At 39.1% G+C, this 26258-nt stretch overlaps 1 protein-coding gene across 1 annotated transcript; it reads left to right on the top strand.

Moving 5' to 3' along the window:
- The first annotated feature begins 65 nt into the window (after window positions 1-65).
- On the top strand, window positions 66-23090 carry WBP4 (WW domain binding protein 4). The gene is made up of 10 exons (XM_040054595.2): window positions 66-125; window positions 6346-6418; window positions 7817-7879; window positions 7977-8100; window positions 8895-9098; window positions 9885-9940; window positions 12800-12866; window positions 14848-14987; window positions 16020-16246; window positions 18004-23090. Coding segments are annotated over exons 1-10 (1164 nt in total). The 5' UTR covers window positions 66-123; the 3' UTR covers window positions 18212-23090.
- Window positions 23091-26258: the final 3168 nt, after the last annotated feature.

Below are 26258 nucleotides of genomic sequence, written 5' to 3'. Positions count from 1 at the left end.
CCGGCTCCCGTCGCCGCGCTCCCTCCCTCTCCCGGCGCCGCCCCATCCCACCCGAGCGGCGCGGCGAGCGGAGGGCAGCGCGGGGCAGCGGAGCGGAGCGGCGGCGCTGCCGGGGCAGCGGCGATGTGAGTGCCGGGTGCCGGGAGGGAGCGGGCACAGCCCCTCGCCCTGCGAGCCGGGGTCGGACAGGGATGGCGGCGTGCGGTGCGGGGGCCGGGCCGGGCCCTCGCAGGCCGTGGGGAGGTCGGGACCGGTGGGGCTGCGGCCGTGCCCCGGCTGTGGCCGGCGACCCCCGCCCCGCTGAGTGAGGTGTTTTACTGTCCCTCTGCTCCCGTCCGCCATGCCTCTCTCTTCAGGTTGTTTGTTTCTGCTGCGCGGTCTTGCTCTTATCGCCCCGACGCACGCCGGGCAGCTTCGCCTCCTGCCGGCCGGGCACTCGGCGTCCCTCGGGGGGGCGGGGAAGGCTGCGGGGCATCTGGGGCCCGTGGCCCCTCGCCCTGCACCCCTTCTCTGTACCCTTTCTCGCCCCCGCTCTCTCTCTCCCTCCCTCTCCCCCGCACTCCGTTCGGCCCCTCTCTCCGTCCCCCCGGCCTCCCTTCCTCCCTCTCCCAGGTCCCCCTACCTTGCGGCCTCCTTTTCCACCTTTGGTTCTGGGAGAAGCGTGAGGGAGAAAATTGTCCGTGCTTTGATTTTACCTGGTCATCACGACCTGCTTGAAGTCTTTAATTAGGAAATTTGTGTTGATACCTGACCATTTTGGGGGGAAGGGGATATGTAAAAATCCAAGCCACTGTCTTTGTTAGGTGAGAATGGCGTATAAAATGGTATGTCTGTTTGCTTGTTTCTGTTACTTTTCAAAATATCCTAACTTCTTTGCTGAAAAAAACAAAAAACAAAAAACAAACAAACAAACAAAAAAAAAAAAAAAAAAAAAAAAAAAAAAAAAACCCAACGAAAAAAAAACACCCACCTTAGCCTGGTCAAAAATTTCTCTAGAGGTCTGTCTGTGGGGCAGTATTTGATGGTGATCTGTGTGATCCTGCCTTGCAGACTGGTACTAGGTACAGCAGTGTTCTTAATTTTAGTAATTGCTAAAATTATGCCTGAACAGATTCCTGACCCAATTTATGTTGCTGTTTTTTTCCTCTCTTTTAATTCTTATCACACTCTTCCTGACATAGCCCATATCCTTCTTCTGCATCTACAGCAGCAGACCTCTGCTCTCAGGAGATATCCCTGACTTCAGATACTTAACTTTTGAAAGCTGACTCAGGCAGTTCACTTTAGGTTCCCTGTATAAGGATGAAACGCGCACCTGAGGAGTTCAGTGTGCTTCTCAAGTGTCTCTTTAGGATGCAGAGTGCTAGTTTTGAGATAACAGTTTCCATCTATTGACAGGGAGAACTGAGACAACTCTACTTCACTATTTAGACAACTGAAGTTAGAGGAGATGACCTAGAGAATGGGAGCTCCATACGTGCAGAAGGCTGTTTTCCCTGATATCTTTGTGCACTCTTGTATGTTAAAAGTATTTGTGGCATTGGAAGTGGTTGAGTCACCATCCCTGGAGGTAGTTGAAAGGCACATAGATGTGTCATTTTAAGGACATGGTTTAGTGGTGGATTTCGCAGTGCTGGGCTAAGGGTTGGAATCAACGGTCTTAAAGGTCTTTTCTAACCTAAATGGTTCTGCAATTTTGTGATTTACAATTTTGTAGAGGTCTGGCAAAGCAGATTCATGCAGAGCAGCTTCTGCAGACTCTGTCTTCCATTGGATATTGTAATTGGTATGTAGTTCACACGGGGCTAACATAATGATAACAAGAAGCAGACATTTGTGTTGTGAATCAGAATTTACAGAGGGATTGCAAAAAATATAGTTGACTTGAGAGCCAGAAGGGCAAAGCACTTCATAGAACTGCCATATTTCATGTGGAAGAAACTCCAATCAGGTTCTACTCTCATAGGAGCCCACGTACTATGTGATCTATTGGAAAGCCAACAAGCTGGGGTTAGGCAGAAGGACAGTCCCGTGTACTCGCATGTCAGGGATACTCTTCTTTATTTTTACATACCTCTAAAAAAAAAGTTAAGGGTATTTAAGAATAGTTTTTAGGGTCCATTAGTACACTGTGAATTAGCAGAGCTGCTGTAAATTATTGAGGAGTGTGAGTCATTAGGGGCCGTGGCACTGAGACCTATTTCACAGTACAAGAAAACATTTTTGATCTTCTATGCCAATATTAGCAATGCAATTTTAGGTCTCACCAATACTGGGATATTTGAATTAGAAATAGGTGTTCTGGAATAGCTTCCAGTGTGGAGGAGGGTCTGTTGTACAGAAATACATGAAATTTTTTTATTCTTTTGTGGTTGTTTCTACTTCTTTCTATTACAGAAGTGTTAGTTTTGTTCAGAAGTAGTCAGAATAGTGTTTCCAAATATTGTTCAGAAATAATAACAGATTCTGTCCTTTTGAGTGGCTGTTATAGAACAGCCACAATATCTACACTGAATTAATATGCTTGTATAGTCAAGAACTTGAATCTTACCAACAAACGTGTATTCAAGGCAGTGATGCACATAGCAGCTCTTCAGTGCTCAAACTTGCAAAAAGCTGTAAGGTGTTAAATTCAGATAAAGTATTTGCAGGTTGTGGATGCTCAAACCAAAGAAGGCTGCTGAACCCGTGAGGGCTGTTTTTTACCCCGGGGGCTTCTGATTTGGACAGATACATCCCTGATACAAACCCCCTGCATCGCTTCCAGATTTCAAGTCAGATATTTTAGAACAGAGCTATTCAAAGCAAATGCTTCCAGATTTTGTTTGTATGATAAAATTCTTTTTCATTGTGTTCAGAACCACCTCAGTACTTGAGTTACTCTGCAGGTTACTTCCTGAACCTGTCCTTTTTGCATACTCCCAAACATGTTCCTGCACTGGGATGTGTAACCTCGTCACTGCAGCGTAGGCTGTGTGGTTCTCCTGGCTCAAGAAATGTGTTGTGCAGAATATAAATACCTGAGTTTCAGTGCTTTCTCTCTGAGTTTCATCATTTTCATATCTTTTGGAATGGCAAATGGGGCAGGCATTGTTAAAGCAGAGTTGGTACTTGTTCTTTCTTGTCTTCTTGTTCACTCTGATGTTTTAAATTAATTTCAGAAATCTGAAAATTTTTAATATTGATCAATTTGCACTCTGCTGTTTGCAGCCAAGACTTTGTCATCTCACAAATTTAAAAAAAAACAGCTTGATGTTCATTTCCTCCTTTCCCTTCCTTTTCCTTTAGCCCCCTAAAATGCTGTGCATTCTGCTTCTTTCAACCAGTAAAAGTTGAAAGGAAATCACTGTTCTTGAGAGACACAAATGGTTGCGAGTTAGTATAGGATTTCCAAGTCTGCGTGGGTCTACAGCAGTTTGTCCAGAAGTTACCCAGTACCCAACTGTATCAGTGCTGCCCTGTTGCCTGGTAGCAGGCTATCAAGTTGACTTGCTCAGCCAGCTCTGGAAAGTCAGGCTTCAAGGAGACTTGGTCCAGAGCCCTTCCCCTGAGTTGGAGCTTTGCAGTAAAACTGGCACACCTCTCTGGGTCTGTGTCACCAAGCTCCCTTTTGGGAGCCATGCCTGGCAAAAGGTGGGCAGTGTTAACATCAGCTCTGCAAACATTGATAAAGCAGACGTGATGTACTAGATCTAGACTGTCTCTTTGTTTTAGTGAAAGGAAGAAAGGGAGTTGCACTGATGCTGGCCAACTTTCTAGTCCTTAAGAGGCTGGCTCAGCGGTAGAGCTGAAAACAAGAATCAACCTTATTTCTGGCAGAAGACAAGGAGTCTTAAAAGCTGTACCATTTTGACTGCAACGACTTTATAAAATAACTGTTTCCCATGACTTGTACACAATTACTCAAGAATAAAAAACGTCTGTACTACTTTAAGAGTGTCTACTCTCAAGCATATATTTGTCAGATTGATAAAACAATCAGACTTAAAAAATTGTCATGGATCTGACTTGTGACTAGAGCCCATGAAGGGCTTGTAGCATCTCAGTAAAATGAGGTTTCACTTCAGTTGCTGGTCCTTTCCAAATATTCCTCTTTGGTTTGCACTCATTGCAGCACCACTGGAACTTTGCAGGTTCTGCTATTGTTACAGTGGTAGATGTTATTCGATGGATACTTCAGCTGAGCATGCTCTTTTCTTTCCAGCGGTGTGAACTCAAGTAGCAAATCTTTAGGAGAATTATTTGGTATATAAGATTCCTCATGCTCATAAGCCACAGAATTGAGGTAATAAGTTACACAATTAATTTCATTAATCATGAATCACGGGATTTAAGGTTCTTAGGATATTTGTGCACACTACCATTAACATTTATTTTATATATAACAGTCGAGAGACAGTTCCAGTTTTTATGAAAACCATTAGGAGATGAAGCCAGAAGACGTTTATCAAGATGTGGGTTTGTACAGAAGTCACAGGTGTGCCCTGAGGTGCTCCAGAGTGATTACTCCCTGTATTGCTACTGTGGTTTGCAACAGATGTGGTGACCAGCAGTATTTAGGAAAGAAATCGGTGTAAAATAGAGCTGTGAAAATATGGCTCATCAAATTCTCAGGTTTTGACTTGTGGTCAGTACAGCTGTACAGTCTTAATTTTAGCACTTAAATGTGATTCTGTTGAAGAGAAAAAGCCTCCTGTCTCAGGTTAAACTTGGAAGAAGGCAGAGGTTCTTGCACATCCAAAACATGCAGTGAGGCTTTTTATACAGTTTACATTTTCTGTCAAAATTGGTCCATTGCCATAGGAAGTTTAACCCTGCATTTAGCTGGAAATTTAATGTAGATCATGTCAAAGGGTTTAGAGACAATTTATAGTTCAAGCAGGAAAAAGGATCTTGAGGTGTTTCTGAGCTTAGAATTTCTCCCTCCCACTCAGCTGGTTTTCCAGCCAGAGCATTAGATTTCTCAGGCTTTGCCCCAGTATGTTTGGGTATAAGTCTCAGAAAACCCCTTTTAATTAAATGTGTGACTAAGTAATCACACAGTTCTAAAGAGCACCATTTAGGGATGAGCAGCTTTCTGTTTAAACTGGAGAAAGCCCAGCTGCTTCTTTCTAGATTTCCAGGAAATTGCTTGAAAAGCTGTGCATTGCTTACACACTATTGCTTACAGGTTGATACATTTTTGCGGAGTGCATCCTTTGTACTCAGACTTTCAAATAATCATAGCATCTTGGTAACTGTATTTTTGTGTGAAGCACTGGTGAGAGAGTGTATTATGATACTCACTTAAATTATAGGAGTTGAGTTGTTCAGGCCTGTTTCTGTAATTAAAGATCTGCTCACACTTACCATAAGAATTGAGGGTGCTGTTGTTGTGCGTAGAAGAAGTTTTTGTTTTATTGATTAAGAATGTCTGAAGTATTTTCCTTGAACTTTGTACAGTGGTCTTCAGACAAAAGGACAAGATTGAATTTTTCTGATGTTTTCAGTGTAATCGTGAATATTTTTTTAAATTTTGTCCCTCATTCTTTGTCCTTTTAACTTAAAAACCTAGAAGTCTGTTGCTTAAATATGTTCTGGTGAACCAAAGCATTGTGTCTTTTGCTGCAAGCCAATGCAAAATAGAATTGCTTCTACACAGGTCTCATCTGGCATTAGAAAGTGTTCTTTGATGAAGAAACAACCATTAGATGCTGTTAGTTTTATTGTTAAATACTTTGATATACTAACTTTTCAGCTCTGAAGAATTTTCCCAAGTTTCCTCCATGTATCTAATTACATGGTTCAGGAATTCCTACATTTTTACACCGAAACATCCAAACAATTTACTGCTGTGTCTGTGACCCCACAGGGCAGAATCTGGTCCAGGATTCACTCCCCACAGTAGCTCAGCGTTGTCCAGAGCTGCACCTTTGTGTTGCTGAGTTCACTGTATACAGTGTCCAGTGTTTTTACGAAAAACAGTGCAAGCTGCACTTTTTTGACCGTTCCACGTTTAAATGGGATATCTAGAGCTGCTTGTTTATCTCTGGCTTGCTTGGTCTCACATTTCTGGTTCTTACAGCACCGCCTCAGTTGTAAAAATTCTGCAGTTTTTGGAGATCCAATGATCAAAATCCCGATACTGAACTGTACTTTATGAGACACAATTGTTAATACAGCTACTCTTACTGGCTCCCCAGAATTGTTTAAAAAAAAAAAAAAAAAAGAAGAAAATCAAACTCTTAGTATTTAATCACCCACAGAAGACTAAATTTAGTTTCTGAAGATATATATAAATATATATGAAAACCTGTGGCTTTGGTTATTGTTTCAGATTATACATCTTTTTTTTTCTTTCCCCAGGGCCGATTACTGGAAATCTCAGCCTAAAAAATTCTGCGATTACTGCAAGTGCTGGATAGCAGACAACAGACCTGTACGATGGTCTACCATACTATGTCCATTATTTGAAATATTAGGAATTTGAATTACAGGCTTTAAACATCACTTTTTGATACTAGTCTGTTGATGCATGAGATTTGTTCTATAAAAATGCCTTTGTAGTACCTGTGCTTATAATATATTACATCAGAGCCAGATACCCACATACAAGATGGTGTGTGCTGTTCTCCCTGGCAGTACAGATAAGGACTAAATATCTGACCTTGCTTATTCTTCAAGTTCTGTAACTTAACAATTGGTCTGTCTTGAAACTGTCTGTGCCTGTCCTTCGCTTTCATGTGCAAGTAGAAAGCAAAACCTGGTGTCTGTACTGTTTGTATGTGGTAGGCACAGTACAGCCAGTGCTCTGAGCTCTTAAAGCAGGTTTCTTTCATTTCACACAGCCCACAGAAGCATTACTGGGTTACAGAAAGGCGTTTCAGACTTGCAGATGCCTTTTGCAGACTACTAGACACATTGGTGTCTTCCTTAGCAGTAAGTTTTGCATTCCTGACTGGATGCCAGGGGTACTCCTAGAGCTGAGGTTCCTCTGGCTTACAGTAAGATACCTAGCTCAGGTGAACTGCAGGTATCTTCTCCGAGTAAGTGCAGAGAAATCCGTGTCAAGGGAAGGATTTGAGCAACTTGTAAAGTCTGTCACTAAACAAGATGAATCATTCCAGGATGTGCATCCTCTGCACATCAGTTTGTGCAAAGGCCAGGCTTAGGCATCTACCGTCTGAACACCCAAATGAGCACAGATGGTTTTATGTGAGAACCACATAAGAACTGCCACTGTTGTACCTGAGCTGCTGAACACCTCCCAGCTGCTACTGCCTTCAGTCTTTCTGGCAGCTTTTTGGCTTGCAGGCTGTTCTGTTATCCGTAGTTATCCAACTCTTACACTTTGCCTTTTCTTCCTTCTCTCTCAGATTTTTGAACCTGCACACTAGTTTAAATTCATGAGATATTTCTGAAGTGTAGTGTAATGTAATTAAGGGCAGTAGCTAATACTTGGAACACTAATAATCCATATGGTTTTTAAAAGTTTGCATGAGAACAGGGGAAAAAAAAATTGTGATGATACTTGAAAGGATAGCATGAAGAGAGAACCCAGATTCCCTGTTATTAGTTTCTAAGATGTGCTGAGCAGTATTATTTGGAAAAAAAAAATCTTACAAACAAACTATGAGATCTTATAATTTCTCTGTTGAATGTTTCTCAGTGTTCCTGTATTCCTCTAGCCATCTTACAGCTGTAGTGTTCTCAAAACAGGTTACATTTAGGCTTGTTCAACTAAAATTAGTCCAACTAAATGTTAAGTAACTAAAATGAACTGTTTTAAAATTGTGTAATACATACTACTTTTCTTGGTTTTTTTCTTACTTTGAAGAGCATTGACTTTCATGAAAGAGGAAAGAATCATAAAGAAAATGTGGCAAAGAGAATTAGTGAGGTAACTCAAATATCTTAATTGCACAAATGCTTATTTTTACTCTCTTTCATCATCAGATTGGTTTAATTTATTCTATTGGGGTTTTGTTTTGTTTTAGATTAAGAAGAAAAGCTTGGAAAAGGCAAAAGAAGAAGAAAACATGTCAAAAGAATTTGCAGCAATGGAGGAGGCTGCAATGAAAGCATATCAAGAGGATATGAAAAGGCTTGGAATTAAGCCAGGTAGTTCATAGAGCTTCCAGAAGATTGAAGACAGAATTGAAAGAATATTGAATAGGAAACCTTTATCTTAAATTAGGTCTAGAAGTGAGAGAGGAGGCCTCCAGGACTGTTGCACATTTAAAAAAGAAAAAAAAAAAGGAGTCTGCAAATTGCCAGGAGTAGAAGTTGCCATGCAGAGTATTCATAGCTATGGTGTCCCCTGATCCATGGATCGATTTTGGAGTAGAAAAATTAAACAATGCGATAACAGAAAGTTAGGCTGTAGTTGGTGCTTTGAGTCAGCAGTGCAGCTTCCTTTGATTTATTTTATGTTTCACTTTTGCCAGTTGGAGGCAAAAGTTCCCATGAGTAGGAGAGGCTGGGTTCCCAGTGGTGTGAAACAGTGGAGATGAGAATCTCCAAGTCGTTTTGCAGCTCAGCAAGTACCTTTGTTCTTTACATTGAAGATATATTATCCTTTAAAAACAAGCTGGTAGTTTCAGGCTCCTGTAGCGATGTCTTTTTTGTAATTCTTTTAGTTTCTCTTTCGTTGTTTAGTTACTGTTCATTGGTCCTTATGATTTTTCTCTTTGTTACTCATTTTAAATTTGGATGCTGTTATGGTGCCACAATGCTATAGTAGTGGTACAAAGCAACATTTTTAATACAGTCTTACCTGCTATAATACTAATGATTTTTTGCTCACTAGTGAAAATATTCATAAGAACAAAGTTTCCTATTTTCTATTGTGCAAGGGTGACCAATATTAAAGTTCAGAATAGTGCTCTTTTTTAAAGGATATTATTTTCTCTAAGATGATGTAGGTTCCAGTTCAACACAGAGTAAAACGCAGAGTAACACAGTGGAAACTAAAGGAAAGAAAGAAAAGAAGGAAAAGAAAGAAAAGAAAAAAAAGACACCTCGGGATGCCTCAATGTCACCAAAAATTGAAACAAAGGAGTGGGTGCAAGGATTATCTCCCGAAGGCTATACATACTACTACAACACAAAAACTGGAGGTAAAAGCTACTGAGGAGCAAGTGCAGATACAAATATTGAATATAAGTGAGAAAAGACTACCTGCATATTTTTACTTCTCTGCTCTTTCAGTAGTATGCTGTTAATTAAAATATGAACACTTAGATGGAGTTTTGGTATTTAACATTTGAGTCTTGGGTATCCAGAATTTCAGACTGTTTTGCTGTTGATTAATTATGGAAGAATGCAGTAATTCTGCAATTTCTGGAAATGTTTAGCCTGCTACAGGTTAAGTACACAAAGGTAGCCATGTTCTTCCTGAAGAAGCTTTATGATCAGGAATGTGAGATAAACTGATTGTGTCTTTCCACATTTACAGGATTTATCTAACTGACTTTTCTTTGAGGAGCTGCATGTTGTGATTTACTTTAGAACATAGAAGCAACCCTCCTTTATGATTAATGAGAATGTTACAAACTGTTTCTTATAAATTTAAGGACTGATGTTAGTATTTACTGTAGTCTTTCATTGTTTCATAATTTTTATTTTTTTTAACCATAAGGCCTGTATCTCTGTGTCAGGCATAGTAATAGAGTCTGGAGGGTTGTTAGCTCCAGTAAAGCCAACTGTAATTATGATACTTTGGTTTATTGATCACACCATAGTTTGGTCAAGGATTATTCATATTTCAGCATGGTGTATATATATTTATATAATTTGTTAATATGTGTGCACACAGCAGTGTCATATCCTTTATATCTGTTTTAGTAAAGATTATTAAATATAAACCAAAATGGATTATGTGAAATATGCTTTTGTTTTTTAAGAATCACAGTGGGAGAAACCTAAAGGATTCCAAGGCAACTCTCAAAACTCACAAACGGTAATCAAATCATTCATATTTTTCTTTGTCCTTGTAAATACTTAAAGAATCTAAGCAATCTGCAAGTCATCTGATTGAGGAAGATATTTTTTTCCACTTTATAAACTTAGGAAAATATGATTTGAATTTGTAGAATCTTTTATAATAAACTGCAGTTCTACTATAGAAATCCCATTTGGCTTATTTGTCTGTCAAGGGAAGAGACGTAATTAGTGATGGTTGGGTTCCTACAGAATATACTTCTTTTATGCTTCAACCTATACAATTGAAGCTTTTGGGAAATTCTGAATAAATTCTGTTAAATGTTTTTTGAATGAAATGTAATTTTGAAAACTAAATATTACATAGTTGAAGTAGTTAAGCTTTCTTTATCTAAGGCAACACTGAGATTGCATTGTCAGGTAGTTGGAAAAAAAGAATGGCCTTTTTTTTGTTTGCTTTGATACAATTTCATAATAAATTGTGATTTTACTGGGTTTCTTACGATCATGGAACCTATATGCAAGCAATTAGTCAGCAAAATTAGTAATTTAGTACATTGCTTAATTTTCTTTATTTGAGGCACCGAAAAACTTGCAGAATAGTCCAAAGGCAGAAAAATTTCTTATTACGATTAATGGATTTTCCCATGATACCACTCCAGAATTTTTGTGCTACACCGCATTAAAAACAGGATTTTTCCAACGCTCCTGTGATGTTACGTTTCCTGTTTTCAAGATAGGTGTCATAAATACGCTTTAATTTGATGTCAGTTTTGTTTGGTTTGCCAATGTTGCATTTTACACTAGAGTTCAAAAAAAAACTGGTGTTTTCAGAGTGCTTGACATTCTGTAGCTCTGTATCATCACATTGTGTGCTACTCTGGCTTTCTGATTCAATTGTCCTGTGGGTTTGCACAGCTTGTTAATTAGCACTTCAACTTTATCTTTCCAGTCAAGGCACAGCGTTACAACTTACTGTAGCCTTCCGCTGAAAGACGTGGTTCTGAAACTAATCTTGTGTGGTCCTTGGTACATATTTACCCTGACAGTGAACCAGTTCAGGCAGTGGAGGCATCAGAGTTTAGGTTAGTGCTTTGGAGGCTTATTTCCTTCCTATCAGCATTCTGAATAATCAGAAAAAATGCCAATGTGGGGAGAGCAGATTGAGGGGGAGAAGGCACTCCCTTCTTGGCAACAATTTGAAGTTAGCTCATCCTAGCCGTATCAGAAGCACACACCTTTAGCCCCCGGTATCTCTAACACCACACAGCTGTATTTTGCCATTCCTCCCTCACCCTGCTCAGTGACTTCCTCCTGTCTTGAGTTATTTTCGTTATGGCTAAAAACAAGCATTTGATTGCTCCCTTATTTAGTCTGAGCTAAGGATATTGGGAACATTCCAGATCTCTAACAAGGACTCACTGCCCAGAAATTAAAGGGCATGCTTGCAATATGTTGTGCCAGGAGCCCTCCTGGTTTCACAGCACATGAGGTTTTGCTCAGACTTGGAAAGAGGTGGGGAGAACAGGGTAATGAGGGGGTATGTTGAAGGCTGCCTATAACCAGTTAGACTGACAGTGTGCTTCTTAGCATTTATGTCATGGGACACTCAGTGTGCCTAGTGGCAGATATTAGCTGAAAACCTCTAACCAACAGGTCTACAAATGCTCAGGATTTAATTAAAAAAAGAAAAAAGATGGGTTATACTTAAGACTGGGTTTTTTTAACCTCTTTATACTTAAACTTTCCTTTTGCTTCTTTTGTCAAAACCAGCACACTAAAACTTCTGAGGGCAAAACCTTGAGAAAACGTGATTCTGAAGGCTTTTTTGCCTCTGCCTGCTCTGAACCTACCAGTACAATTTTTTTTGTGTGTTTAGAGAGTGGGTGCAAGAACTTTAACTTCTGATTGTATTGTGTTTTTATTAAAAAAACCCGAAGTTTTAATAAGAGTATTATACAAATGTATAGGTGTGCAAAAGCCTGTCTGTATATCTCTGTGTACACACACACATTTATTAATACCAAAATAATGTATGGTGAAGTTGCCCAACACAGAGTTGGCAGTATTGGTACTTAAGGAGCAGAGTAGCAGTTGTGTGTCTAAGAGGGGATGAAAACTGATTTCTTAAGATGTTAGGGCATGGGTAATGACTGGTTATATAGTTGTAGCTGATTCTGGGGGGGGAAAAAAAAAAAAAAAAAAAAACACAAAAACCAAATTACGTATCCACAAAGATATACCAACACGTTTGGCCACATTTCATGTTTATTTATTAATCAGTAGGGAAAAAGAGTGCATTGTTGAAATAGGTGCTTTAGTAAAGAAGTAAAATTGTTGGCATGCAAAGTTTGATTCTATAATTATTTGTTGTAATGTTCAGTTTTGGGATAAAATTTAATTTATTTGTGTATATTTAATTTGTGGTAAAATTTATTGGTACTAGTTTTCTGTAGCCCTCACAAAGACCTAAGTCTCCCTGAGAGATTTTTCAGCAGTCTCCACTAAGGACAATGACACAAATAGGAAATTACAGCCTTGGGGTGAATATTTTGAGAAAACCTAAACATGTAAAATAACAGCCTATATAAAAATTTAAACAGTATGGCAACATTTATTATACATTTATTATTATTATCATAATAATTATCCACTGTTTGAAAAATAATTGTGTTAGGTGCATTTGCAGTATTTTAAGTTATGGAATTCTGTCTTGTTGGAGACAAAGGGAATACTTTCTAACAACATTAGGGGTTCAAGCTTTAAACCAGTAAGATGATCACAGACAAAAAGTACTCAGGGGTTGAATAGACTTCCAAGTGATGCTTTGGCTGATCCTGGAAACTTTTTTTCATGAGCTCCTGTATCTTTTTCCTAGGGAGCAGAGTGGGTGGAAGGTGTCACTGAAGATGGTCATACCTATTACTATAACACACAAACTGGAGGTAAGAAGAACTTTATTTCCAGTTAAGCTGTGTTTCAGGAGAGAAGGTTTTCAGAAAAGCTTTTTGTTTTGCAAATAACTACATCTTCTACTAAGTTTTGTATCTTTAAGCTGCTGTCTTAGTTGAAATAAAATGTTTGCTTAAGTCAGCACTGGCTTTCTGGCTGTACTTTCAGTGTGCATACATTTTTGCTTCAGAGGTTTTTTTGGCCATTCAACTTGTAATTCTAAACTAGGCATTCCTCTTTAGTACATATATGTTGAAATTACAATTTGGAAACTAGAAGGGGGCAGGATTTTATGTTGATAGGCATGTAGAACTGACTAAGAATCTCCTAAACTTTTCCTCTTGCTGACATAGCATTGATAAGAAAGTGCAGAATCTTACCTCCTACTTCTTTTCCACTTTTTTTCCCCTACATGGGGAACTTTGTGGTGAATCCCTCAGAATAGCATCTGTTCTAAATCTGTTTGAATCATTTTAAGGTCAATGATGCCTCTCTGGAGAGCAAGTGGTTTTTATGCTGGCTATGAGTTTTTCTTCTGAAGTTGGGTATGAAGTGGCATTGCTAATGATGCCAAGAATAGGGGAGGAAAAAAAAATATATATCCCCCACAAAAAACAAAACAAACCCTTTCAGTTTTTCACTGGGCCACTCCTCTGCCCAAATGATTTGCAATTTCTTTTGAAAGGGAAAGACGATGTTGGTTATTTTGATACATTGCCTTCCAAGTTCAGATACATTTTATGCCTATATTTGCTCTTCTTTTAAGTACTTCATGGACATATGATACTTGTGAAGAATATGTTTCTAATCATCACATTTGGCAGAATTCTGGCTTTTGAGATTTCAAATTGATCCCTCATTTTTATATAGCTGTAAGTAAGTGTCTTGGGATTGCTTTTGAAAACTACTTCTCTGTTCTGTTAACAGTAATCCCATCCTCTGACGACAAAACAAATTTTTAACTGATGTAGTTACAAGTGTCTCATGTCAGACACGTAACTTAGGGGACTGATGGCTCCAGGCTTGGTGCTATGAGTCTGGGAGGCTGCACCTATCCCACTCTTTATGTGGCACCTGGGAAAGTGAACTTGCACAGTTACTAACATGAAGCCAGGTGACAGCAGTACCCTTAAACAGACTGTGCTGTTCATGCAATATTATTAATTGTTTCTTACCTCTTTACATCTTCAAGATACATCCAGGCACTTACATGTTATGTTGTTTGCAGTTAGGAAAAAGAATAAGATTTTTTACATCTGAAAGCTTATATAAAATGATAGACTGAAAGTTGGTGTACTTTTGCTGTATTTTTACTAAAACCAGTTTTAAGACCAGTCAACTTTTATTTGAATATTTCTTCTCAGTGTATTTACTGGAATACTACTTTTAAATTGAAAATGACAGTATATGTGTATGTACAGGATATATTCTGTATGTTCTTCCATGTCTTTTCAGATTGATGTTTATATTTCCTTGTTTGCTTGAGAGCTCTTTTAATTAGAGACCTAACCTTACTAAGAAAAGTAGCACTAGAAAAGGGTTTAGCTGCCTGGAGACCTGAAGCTTGCAGTTGTCATTCTTTGCTTTATCCTGTCTTGTAATCAACAAACAGCTCAAATCAAATAGGCATGTCTACAGGGCAATTAATTTACTTGTCTGTCCTGTGTAAGGATGAGAGGGACCACAGTCCTGTGGGTCACGGTTCACCACGTGTGATGTTTTTTGTAAGAGCTAATTAAAACAAGCTTTATCAACAGTGAACTCAGCTACCCTGACTGTGTCTCTGCTGGGAAGAAACATTATCTTTCTGATTATGGTTATTAAAACAAATGTACCAAGCAAAGGCAAAAGCTTTTTGCTAAAATATTTGCTGTAGTTTTGCATAAGGCAGCTCTGCTTCTAAAAGGTCGTTAAAGCAGTAACAAATCAAAATGAGAAGCATAAATAATGTGTTTGTTCAAATGTCTTGGACAGTATCCACATGGGAGAAACCGGATGGTTTTGTTTCATCTTCAAATGAGAAGGGTCAACGTGACAAGCCTGCAGAAACAACGTCTGAATCAGACTCAGAAGATAGTGAGAATGAAGCAGAGAGTTCAGAAAGAAACTTCAAGGTAAGTTTTCTTCAGATTTACTTTACATATATGATCTTATACTAGAAAATTATAACTGAACCTTTTTTGTTTTGTGGTAGGCTGTACTTACTGACATGAGAGTAAAACACGTGACTGAAAGTAAAATTTTGCACTTCTTAATAAAATGAATCTTTATTCAATTATTTGGCTCATTAGTGGCACTGTTCCAGAGTAGAAAGCATGATCTTTCCTCCAGCACACCAGAAGTACCTTGAATTCTACAAGACATGAGATGCTCTCTGAGAAAGGTCACTGTCATTTCTCTGAAATAATCCACAAAATGGTTTGGATTTCAATGTGAGGATGACTTCAACCTTTCATTGGTAAATGTGACTGCCAATAGACCTTCAGGGAATGCTTTGGATCGAAAATGGCATGGTTGTAGTTTTCCTTATTAAATTGAGAAAAAAAGTAGCACATAGTACAAAAACTGTATCAATTATAAATTTAAAACATAATTTTAAAGCTTGAGATAAAGGATGTCATAATGTCTCTAGTTGGGTTAGGTGGTTTTCCAGGAGCTGGTAATTCAGAACAGAGACAGTTTAAATACAAAATGTATTCCTAGGCAGGTGTTAATTGAAAAATGCATATTTTTGTATCACTGTATCATCATAAACTGCTACCAGGTATTAGCAGTAAGTGTGTGCATCTGCATGTAGAGAAAGTTGCATGTGAAATTTGTCCTCTTTATTTTAAGATATGCTAAGCTTTGTTTTCAAGTGAGTTTGTAAGTTTGTTAACTTCAGCCCTGGTAGATGGGATTTTCCTGCTTAAATTTCTTGTAACATTTTTTTTTTTTTTCCATCTATAAAGTTCAAGAAGAAAAATTTGTAGATTGTATCACTATATGAATTTATTGTTTCAAGTTACTCTTTGTTGAAAAGCATGAGTAGTAGATAATAAGTAGATGATAATAATAATAATAATAGCAAATAAAAGATGTAAAATAAAGCTACATTATGTTTTTATTTAGGCTTTTTTGCTTAAGATGGGTTTTTTCCTCTTTAGAGGAAAGGAGATAATGGCGAAGAATCAGAGGAAGGGAAAAAATCTCCTAAAGCTAAAAAGTTAAGCCCTTACGGGAAATGGCGAGAAGTTAAATCAGAAGAAACCATGGATAAAGAGGAGAATACATCAGCTTCCCAAGAAACCTCTAGTGATGAATCCAACAAGACCAACCCTTATGGAAAATGGAAAGCACTTAAGGAAGTAGGGGAAGAACAAGAAGAAGCAGGGTGAGTATCTTTTTACCATCCTTATTTTCATAATGTTCTTTGCAAGAACTGAAGCTTTTTCCTCTGAATTCTGGCATAATTAGCACAACTGTGATTGGAAATGTTGCCCAAAACCAATTCTTTTCAGACTGATTATTTTAAGTAATAGCTCTTCGTTGCAGCTAGAGGTGGTGTTTTGGGGTTTGCGTAGAACTTCACCATGACTACAAAATAAATTGAAGTGATTTAAGAATCATAGTCATGCACTGTTTTTTCAGAGGCTGTGTATCAAATATTTAAGTGTTGTTACTCTAAGCTCATGTTCCTTAACATTGTCTCCTTCAACAATCTCATTCAGCTGCCCCAGGAGCTCCTATGATCTCTCTCTCTCTCTCCCACCCCGCCATGTCAGACCAATGAACTGTGGATGTTTTCATGAAGTGTGTCTGATCAGAAGGGTTGTTTTGTTTTTCTGCACAATGCCCGAGGTGGATCTTCTGTTTTTACCTTGTGAATTGTGGTCTTTTATTGTCAGCTTCTTCTTGTGGGTCCTTCAAGGAGTCTTGCAAAAATAGGTTTTGGAAAATGAAGACTCTTCTTCCTTTTGCTTACTCCATTCTCCAGCCTTATTGAGCGGGTAGACTTCTGACAGGGCTCATCCTGAGTCAAGCACTGATGCACTTCTTGGAGATGATAATGTTCACGTAACACCTCCTGAATTGGACCAGCTAAACTGCTCCTTGACGCCTGAGCTGAAAAATTCTTTTGGGTTTTTGGAAACCACTGTGTAGTAAAAAGTGATTTCAGCCACTGAACCTGATAGATCTTTAAACAGACAGGCTTGAGATGAATACATGTGTCAATGAGACAAATGCAGTTGTTCATTACTGACTTTAAATTCAGCCTAGGCACAGTGCCAACCACTTCCAGGAAGTTAACATTTTTGGGATACTGCAACAATTGCATTTTCTTAACTTGCATCATTTTTGTGACTTCTGTCCGAGTGCTTGAGCAGATCCATGTCTTTCTAGAAGCATGGAACCTCAGACTGGGTGTAGGACACGAGCTGACATTAGACTAACATTCAGTAGTAACAGGAGTATTCTTGAATGGATTAGCCAATATCTGCAGCAGCGTTGTGCTGGTGTGATACCTGTGATTTAGGTAACTTTCTGCCAACTCTTCAGTTCTTCTCCATCATAAAATTGTGCCACGGGTTATCCTTGTGGAACACAATGTTTTGCTGCTGACCTCTTAAGACTGATAGGTCATTTTTAGTTGTTGTCCTTGATTTGTTTGGCTCAGTATTTGCTGTGATCCCGCTCTCCAAAGCCTCCTCTCCCAGCTTAGGGTCACTGTCTGATTTGGTAAGCTGGGTCTTTCTCCTGTCATGCAGTCCCTTCAGGATGGACATTTGAGAAAAACAACTCAATGTTGTTGAGCCACTGCTATAACTCACTGTCTACTGTCTTTCAATATTCTTAAATTTACAGACATACAGCCCTGTTACCTCTTGCAGGACTATTGACAGGATGAGTGCTTGGGCCATGCTGTAAGTTCTGTACAGAATGAGGTGTTAGTTTGTTACTTTTTATGGCAGGCCACACCAAAGAAACAAAGAACTTGGGTTTTTTCTTGATGCCTGTCATGATGATGACTAGAAGAGTGCATCTAGCTCAAAGCTGTTTTGTCAAATAAAAATAGCTGTCGCTGTCTGCAGTAAACCATGTTGCTTTCTCCATGTAGATTTACCCTTTTATATTCCTTTCTTCTCCCAGTGAAAAAGTGGACCTGGAGCTTCCAAGCACAGAGAGTGACAATGTAGCACCTGCAGTGCTAGAGGAGCCTGAAGAGGAAACAGTCATATTTAAAGAGAAGACAGTCACCTCCCTTGGAGACCTGACAGAAGGGGTGCCAACGTTTAAGAAGAGGAAATTTGAAAATGGAAAATCTAGAAACTTAAGACAGAGACTGAGTGATCAGTAGTACTTACCAAATCATTTTAGAGTCTTTACGCTAGAGTGAATTGAAAGTTTAATATTTTAAACAGGCTTTTATAAAGAAAATGTTGGATAGAAGTTAAGGATTTATAGGTATTGAAATATATATGAGTTTAATATTTTTTTATTTTATTTTGATGTGATTGGTTTTGGAATGGAACTTTGTGTTAAATTACTTATGCAATATTGTAAATACATGTATTCTTTAGTTTAACCATGCCATCCAACTTCTATTTGCTCTGTGTGTGCTGTTTTAAATACATTTCATAAGGTTTTTTACTCCTTTTCTAAGTGTGTAAGAATCTAGGAATCCTTTCTCTGACAAAAATGAAGCAGACCTTTTATTTTCATAGAGGAACTGGATCAATAGAATATACTAGAGGGTATTATCATCCTCCAAGATTGTTTATGTGGTGTAGTTTCTCCACTAATGAGTAAAATATTGTGCTTACTAACCTTCGGCTGATCGCTTGCAAGAGTGGGTGGTGAGACTGCCAACATTTCAAACTGATCATTTGGAAGCTGTTTTTAGGAGAGTTAGTCACATCAGTGCCACCCATTCCAAATGATGTTCTGAAGAATTATTTGCCTATGTGCATGATAAATGTACTAAACCTCTGCAGAAGATTTAACCCTGATGAATCCTAACTTGTAGGAACAGCACCAGAGCCACCCCTGTTGGAGTAGACAATTCTGTGATGTCTTCCTGCTTTATTGTTGTCTACTTGAATCTTTCCTTCCTTTTACTTATCAAGTTTTCTTTTTTAGTCTTGCTTTCTTTTTGTCTCTTTCCTAGCAAAACCCCATTTACCTGATATTTTAATGAAAACATACTCTAGAGACTTGGCCCTGCCACAGCATACAGGACCATTTTTGAGGTGGTTGTGTTTTTTCTGTTGATACAAAGTGTGTTTTATGGTTGCAGTGTTTGATAAGCTGAGAGGGCCTAAGTGTGTTGAAGCTTCATCATTCTCAGTACCATAAGGGAGGAAACCGAAAGATCAGCAGAGCTGATGGCTGTAGAGTCCAAGATGACTTAGATGTTTTTTTAAGGATTGTAGATTTGATTTCTTCACCTGGTGGGATTGGTCTGCATTTAGCATCACCAGGATGCTAAATTTCTTGTGTGTGTCAGAATATAGCTGCACTCATTGCTTCTCTAGCCATCAAACAGTGAACCATAAAGGTCCAGATAATGAATCTTAAAAACTATGTCTCTGTTCTTAAATCTCATGGTCCTTTTGGTCAGGATAGTCTCAGTCAAAAAAAAAAAAAAAGGAATACATCTAAGGCAGTTGTCAAGAGTCCAGCAAAATAGAGTTGGTAACTGCTGAACTTGAATTTCTTTGAGAAAACAACTATTAATCTGTTGGATCAATTGAAAATGGAGTGCAAGACAGGGAATCTGGTTTATTATGCATTACAGTGGAAGTTCTTTTTTCTAATCCCTGACTTTTACTGTATGTTTAGAAGAGAATTAATTATTGTATTTAATCTCATGTGTTTTCTTGGCTTCCACAGGGTTTGGTGTATTGTGTCTGATGTTTGTTCTGATAAATTTGAAAGTTTACTGTAATATCTCACCCTGGATTATCATTTAGCAATGCAGGACACATGCAGGATGCTTCAAAGTCTGAGATGCAGGAATATACAACATGTACTCAAAGGAGAGGGTTTCTTAATCAGATTTTTTGGGGTTTTTTCTTACTTGAACATTACTTCAGGAGCCTACTCTAACTTGAAGTTTCCTTGTGTTTGTGGCCAGTTTACTCTTCCAATTTACACAAGTCCTGCCCTTGAGCAAAGTAGCTTTCCTTCATATTGAATCCATCATATCTTCTCTCATTGAAATCACAAACAGTGTCCTTGCATGACAGCATCTTCAGTCCCACCAGTGCTTCTCTTCACCCATTCCAGCCTGAGTCTGCCTGGACTACACTTGCCTAGATGGATTTCCCTGGGCTAGTTCACCTTGATTAAGGCCATGTATGATGTCAGCACTACTTCCCTTAAGATATTGGAAGTAACTCTTGATACATCCCTAAACCTCATTTGCTTTTCACATGACCCCACGTGCTGTCTGCCATGGGCACCCTTACCAGTGACTTACCATTACATCTGATTCTCTCTGCTCCTTTTTTTTGCCAGCTGCTGACTTACCAGCTGGTCATGCTTTCCTTTCAAGCACAATTCTTTATTTTCTCAGACATTTTTTTGTACTGCTGTACTCATCTGCCTCCGGTTACTCCAAGCCTAAAGTATACGCATTTCATTATGATTTCTGAAAAGTTGTTTTTATTAGTACAGTTTTATCAAATTATATAGGGTTTTCTTGTAGGCTCCACTTTTAATGTCCTCTGAGGAGGATAGCTTTCCCCTTTTAGTGATGTTCCCAAAATATTAGCATCTTTTCTTTAAAATGTTTTGTCACTTTGAAGTGGTCACAGGCAGTGATTTAAGATACCTGTAACTAAATCTCTTGAGCAGATGTTTAAAGACATCTGAAAATGAGTGTTCAGAACTTGTTGCCTTGTGGAGCTGCTGTTCGTTGTAATATGAACCAAAGGTCTTTGTATTGTGTTAAATAGACAAACCAGAACATTAGGAAAAAAGATTAAAAATTTTCTTTGCTCACAGCTAGTAAAGTTAGTTTAAATACCATACATGTGGTTTTAGCTGATGTGACTTTTTAAGCTTGCATTTCACACAGAAATACAGCACTTTGCTCCCCACTACCTCTGAAAGTCAGAGACCAGTTAATTCTTTGTTCTTAAGTGTAAGTTATAAAAAGGGCCAGTTGAATGAATTTTGATATATTCTAAACCATTGTTTAATTTTGCACCTTGCTGTCAGTCAATTTCCTTACTGTATATCTAAATCAAATATTTTCTGCTCTATACAAAAATACTGTCTTGTGTGAGATTTAAGGCAGACGTTGCTTTTCCAGGACATCTGTTTTGCCCAGATCCCCTCCCTTCCATCCTATCTCCCTGCAGACTCTTCTGCTCTTGGAATTTGCTATAGGAACCCTCTAGGTATTGCCACAGTTACATTCCTCATCTGCTAACCCTTCTTTGGGCTGCACTGGCTTTTGACAAAGGAATGTTCCTTTTACTGTTTCAGCCAAGCGTTGTCTTTTCTGGCTGATGTATTTTCTATCAGACAGAGTGTTTTTATCTGCTTGCCTGTTTTTATTGCAAGCTCCTTGAGTTTTATATGATGTCAGACATTATGAGCAATATGAGGAGACCCAGAGAGCAGGGGGGAGTCGGAGCAGTTTCTGATGATGATTTCTTCTGTGCGGTCTTGAGATAGTCAGTTCACTGCTCTGTATTTTTCTTTCCTTGCCTGTTTTCATCCGCCTTGTCTGCTGAGAAAGGCAGCAGCTTCACAGCATAAGACTTGTGTGTGTTTTTACAGCAGGGCCTGCCTGAAGTTGGTGATGCTTTCAGAAGCAAATATATTGCATATACAGAAAAAAAAAAATTGTTGGTTATTTGCTATGACGGGAACTGGGCAGAGACTGCTGTTTTACCCATGTTATAGAGTAATCTTTGTTCTGATTTAGGCTAAAACACATTTTAATCTTTCACCTGGGGATTTGTCGATTGAAATCCACACTTTGCTAATAGGGTAAAGTTTTGTTTGACCTTCATAGATAAAATCTGTGCCTGCAGCATCATCCAGTTCCAATATGCAGTTTTAGAAGTGGGAGGGCTGATGATCCATGACATGGATCTTAGTTAAATTCACTCACCTGTGCATGTATAAAAATATTTCTCCTTTTTCTTTTTTCTTCCCTGAAAGAAATTTTATTTCAGTGCAAACTTTGGCATCTCAGAAAGGGAGTAAAAAACAATTTCATGTTGCTTGGCTTCTTTGTTTTTTTAAGTTGTGTCTCCCCTTTTTTTAGTACTTTTATTACTATTGCTGTCTTCCTCAAATTGTCTTCCTCTGGTATTCCCAGATATGCAAATCTCTATCACCACTGTGCTGTGTTTCTGGTGTCCTCCTTCACCTTCTCCCCTGCTCTGCTGAGATTTCCAGAAAGCTTCATGTTCTTCTGTAGCCACCGTTGTGTCCAGGTCCCGGCTCCCACGAGCGCTTCTGCTGCCTGTTTGCACTGTGCTTGAAGAACCTTGTCTGTTTTCCAACAACACACAAGCTGTTTTGAGACTTGATTACATGTGCTCTTTTGATTTCCTTGATCATTCCTTTTCCCAAGACATGTTCCATTCCTCATACAGGGTTTGCAGCCTTTAGATCCTTTTGCTTGTTGGAACAAAAGCTGTCTCTATAGCTCCTTCTATCAACTGTGGCAACCCCTCGGTTCTGGTTTGTCAGCCAGACCTCTTCTATCTACCTCTTAAGTGCCCCTACCTTCTACCTGCTAAATTATTTAACTTAGAGTTTGTGTTAACCATTTGTGTGATTAACAGGTTTAGCTTTGTGAAATGTTTCAGGATAGAACTTCAATTTCCATACAAAAATTTCCATACAAAGCAAAAGTGTTGCAAATTATCATCTCAAAAAGGCTAAATTTGCCCAAGAAGATTCCCAGAGACCCAGATTTCAGAGATTCCTGGAGAATTTGGGGAATTCCCAAAAGCAGATTTGATTTTTTGATAAAACCATAAATAGCCCATGTTAAAAACCAGCAGACAGTGTTGTACAGACCACAGGCTGGAACACTGGAGTTTAATGGCTTGCTTGGGGTGATTGAAAAGCATTTGTTTTAGTTTATGAGTAATGTCTGCTAAGTTAAACAGCTGGTTTCTCTTCTCACTTGCAATTACAAAATATTGCAAGCTCTTGAATTGGAATTTATATGAAATACTGAATAAAGCTTTCATTTGAACAATCTATGTTACCATCGTGCATCTCTTCAGGGGGTTTAGGGCAACCTGGGAGACTCAGGGGTGCAGATTCTGTTTGAAATGGGGCCTGGGGTAAATCTAAACTAAAATAGGTCTGTAAATGTGGAAATACTTCTTAGAAATAAATACTTGTGCCTACCAACAGAATGTCTGTGCGCCTTCCTGCAGCGCCTTAAGCAGTAACTGCAAATTGGTTTATTCTCTGCATCAATTATGAGTAACAAAAACCCTAGGTTTAAATTTTTTATTTAAAAGTTTTTAACTGAGTGCAGGTTAAGATTTGCTGCAGTTACTGGTAGTAACATTCAAAATAAAGCTGAATGTATATGCGTTCTGCTTATAACCGACTGTGATTCAGTATTAGATATTTGCTGGCCTTAGGAACAATGAGCAATGCTCTGAGAGTCAGATACACACTCGATGACTCGATGAAAGCAATGGAGGTGAGGTACCCGGGCTGCAGAGGGTAAACATATATCTGCTACAGAAGGGCTGCTGCTTCCAGGCACACACAGCTTTTGTCTAGCTTCCCTGCTGGCTGGGTGAGACATTGCTGTGTGAGACCTCAGCAGAGAAATGAAAGACATCCAGGAACCACATTTCCTATCAGTAGGATCTGCAGAGCGCTGAAGTTGGTGCCTTGCATGAGCTGTGACATGATGTGACATCTGTGGGTAAAGGTGCCGAGACGGTGCGGAGGGGAGGTGGTTTGGTTGTTTGTTGTAACACCATTTGACAAGGAAAGCTGCAGAAGGCTGGTTTGAGCAGAGGAACTTCCTCTTGCACTGTTGTGCAGTCCCCCTGAGCTGTTTGTTTCTCCCCAAGAAACTTGTTTTCCCTTTTCCTTCCTGTGCTTTGTTACTGTAATTTTTCCTGCTATTGATTTTGCTGCTCAAAGTCATGATTGCTTGTAGGAACCAAAAAGCCCAAGTTGAAATGTTCCATCCTGAAAACACCTCAGAAACAGAATGTGTATGCTGCACATCCCTTCCTTGAGGACAAGTGCCAGGCCATGGTCAAACACCACCTCTCAGCAACTACATCCCACAGAAAGGCTGGGGTGGAAGAGCTTAGAATAAAATATGGCTTCAAGTATTCTTTAAGTTTGGAGAAAACAGTTTCAAATCATGTGATCTCAATGAGGAGAAACAAATATATCTGGTTTTAGTAAAGCAGAGCATTGCAGGCAGCGGACTCCAGGAGAAGTGTTTTCATTCTATCCCAAACTGTCATAGCCGTATTTTGCTGACATACACACGTATATGCAATTGCAGGAAAAGTTTAGGACAAAGAACCTTCAGGATCTCCTGGGCCAGGCTGGCAGAAGGGGCTCAGCTTCTAAATTTCAATTCCAACATTTGGGACATCCAAAACTTAGTAAGGGCCGGGGGGGGGGGGGGGGGGGGCGCGGGGGGGCATGCTCCCATCTGCTTTCCCTCTTCTCATCACTGCACAAAACCAACAATAAAAAAGGGCTACAGGAAACTAATCAATCACAAATATCCATAAGGTACTGCAGAAATATCACTCTCTTCCAGTAAAATAAACAAGACTCATAGTTTTAAGTGTTTCAAAAATTTTTCAGAGTAAAGAACTAATCCTGGAAGTGGAATCTTATTATTTAAAAATTTTTAAGAAGTTTCTAAGAAAAACTTAGAAATGTTTGAGATATATAGTTAATAAAATTAATTGGTGCATTTAATTGCATAATGAAAGTGAGCATGGTAATTGGATAACCATGTTAGCTGGATAGTCTCCTATTACAGCTGATCATATTAGTTATTGCCAGTCTGTTGGCACTGCAAGAAGTATAAGCTCAGTTGCACATCCTTCTGGAAGGTTCTTTTTCTGGACTGCTTACTGGAAGAAGTCAAAGGTCAAATGAATCTTGAATTGCATGGTAATAAGTTCCCTGATTGACTTGCAGAGCTATCAATTAAAAAACCAAAACAATCAACCCAATCAAAGCCCTGACCAAAGCTTCTGTAATTGAAGTGTTGGAAGCAACAGAGAATGTGTCAGACAAAGTTTGCTGATAAGAACACACAAAAGAATGGAAAAATAATTGCAGAATGGAGGAACTGAGTATAATTTTCCTGCTTTCTTCCTTTTACAAATTCAATCTTTCTTAATATAGCTGAATAATGTTACAATTGTTGCTATATATACAGTGATAAAACTACACCCTTTAGAACATTTCCTCACACCACATCATTCCTGATTACAAAATAAATACGCAAATATAAATCAACCACAAGGCATAATTCAAATTGTAACAATGAACTGGTTCTTCTCTTGCAGAAGACAGTGCAGAGCAGCTTTCCAGCAGAACCTGGGACAAGCAGGATGAAAAGGAGATGCCATGATCTGGCAAGTGAACCCAGCTGGGCAGAGCACCAATCTTGGTGTCACCCTGAGCACGGAGCATTCCTCACGGCCAGTGCCTGCCTGTGCTCAGTGCCTGCCAGCACTGCACATGTGCAGGGCAAAACAGCAGCACAAGTCCTGTCAAAGCCCAGTGTGCCTTGTAGACATCTGGATCCCCTCAAAAACAAGCAAAGGCAGACATTCCCAAAGACAGGAGCTGAATTCCAGAGCTACCTGGTTTGCTGAAATGCATCTGCAGTATTAACTCATTTTCTCTGCCAGGAGGCAGGGAGCTGCCTGTTACCTCATAAACTTAATTGAAAACTAGAACACGTACTTCTACAAGCCACCGCAGCACGTGGGCCAGTCCTACCACAAGCTGACCCAAGAGTGCCTGGAAGAAATTTAACAGGCTTCTCTTTTAATATTCTGGCCCCTACACTCCCTTTGATTTTGTATATTTACTCTAAAAAGATGAAGCACCATAATACAAAGTTATCTCCAAGGGATTTAATTTAGGAAGTTCACACAATAAGTTGGAAAAAATAAATAGTATTCATGAGGCCAGGTTCTAGACTATGCTAGAGGAGCTCAGTTTCTTTCACCCAGAGGAACATCTCCCACCACCCAAAAAAAAGTGCACTATGTGGTATTTATTCTGCTCTACCACCACAATTCTGGGCCTTTCCAGCTGCGATACTGTCAAGAGAAGAACCAACTTAACAAAGCTCAGCTGCCAAGAAAGGAGGAGTGTGCACACAGAATTCCAAGCTGATGCTTTTCTGCCAG

Source organism: Hirundo rustica, chromosome 2 (genome assembly GCF_015227805.2).
Source record: "Hirundo rustica isolate bHirRus1 chromosome 2, bHirRus1.pri.v3, whole genome shotgun sequence".
NCBI lineage: Eukaryota > Metazoa > Chordata > Aves > Passeriformes > Hirundinidae > Hirundo > Hirundo rustica.
This window is presented reverse-complemented; position numbering and strand designations above follow the sequence as displayed.

Coding starts and splice junctions, on each gene's coding strand:
- WBP4 (XM_040054595.2), top strand. Junction 6,419..7,816: donor GGATAGCAGACAACAGACCT/GTACGATGGTCT, acceptor CTTACTTTGAAG/AGCATTGACTTTCATGAAAG. Junction 7,880..7,976: donor TGGCAAAGAGAATTAGTGAG/GTAACTCAAATA, acceptor GTTTTGTTTTAG/ATTAAGAAGAAAAGCTTGGA.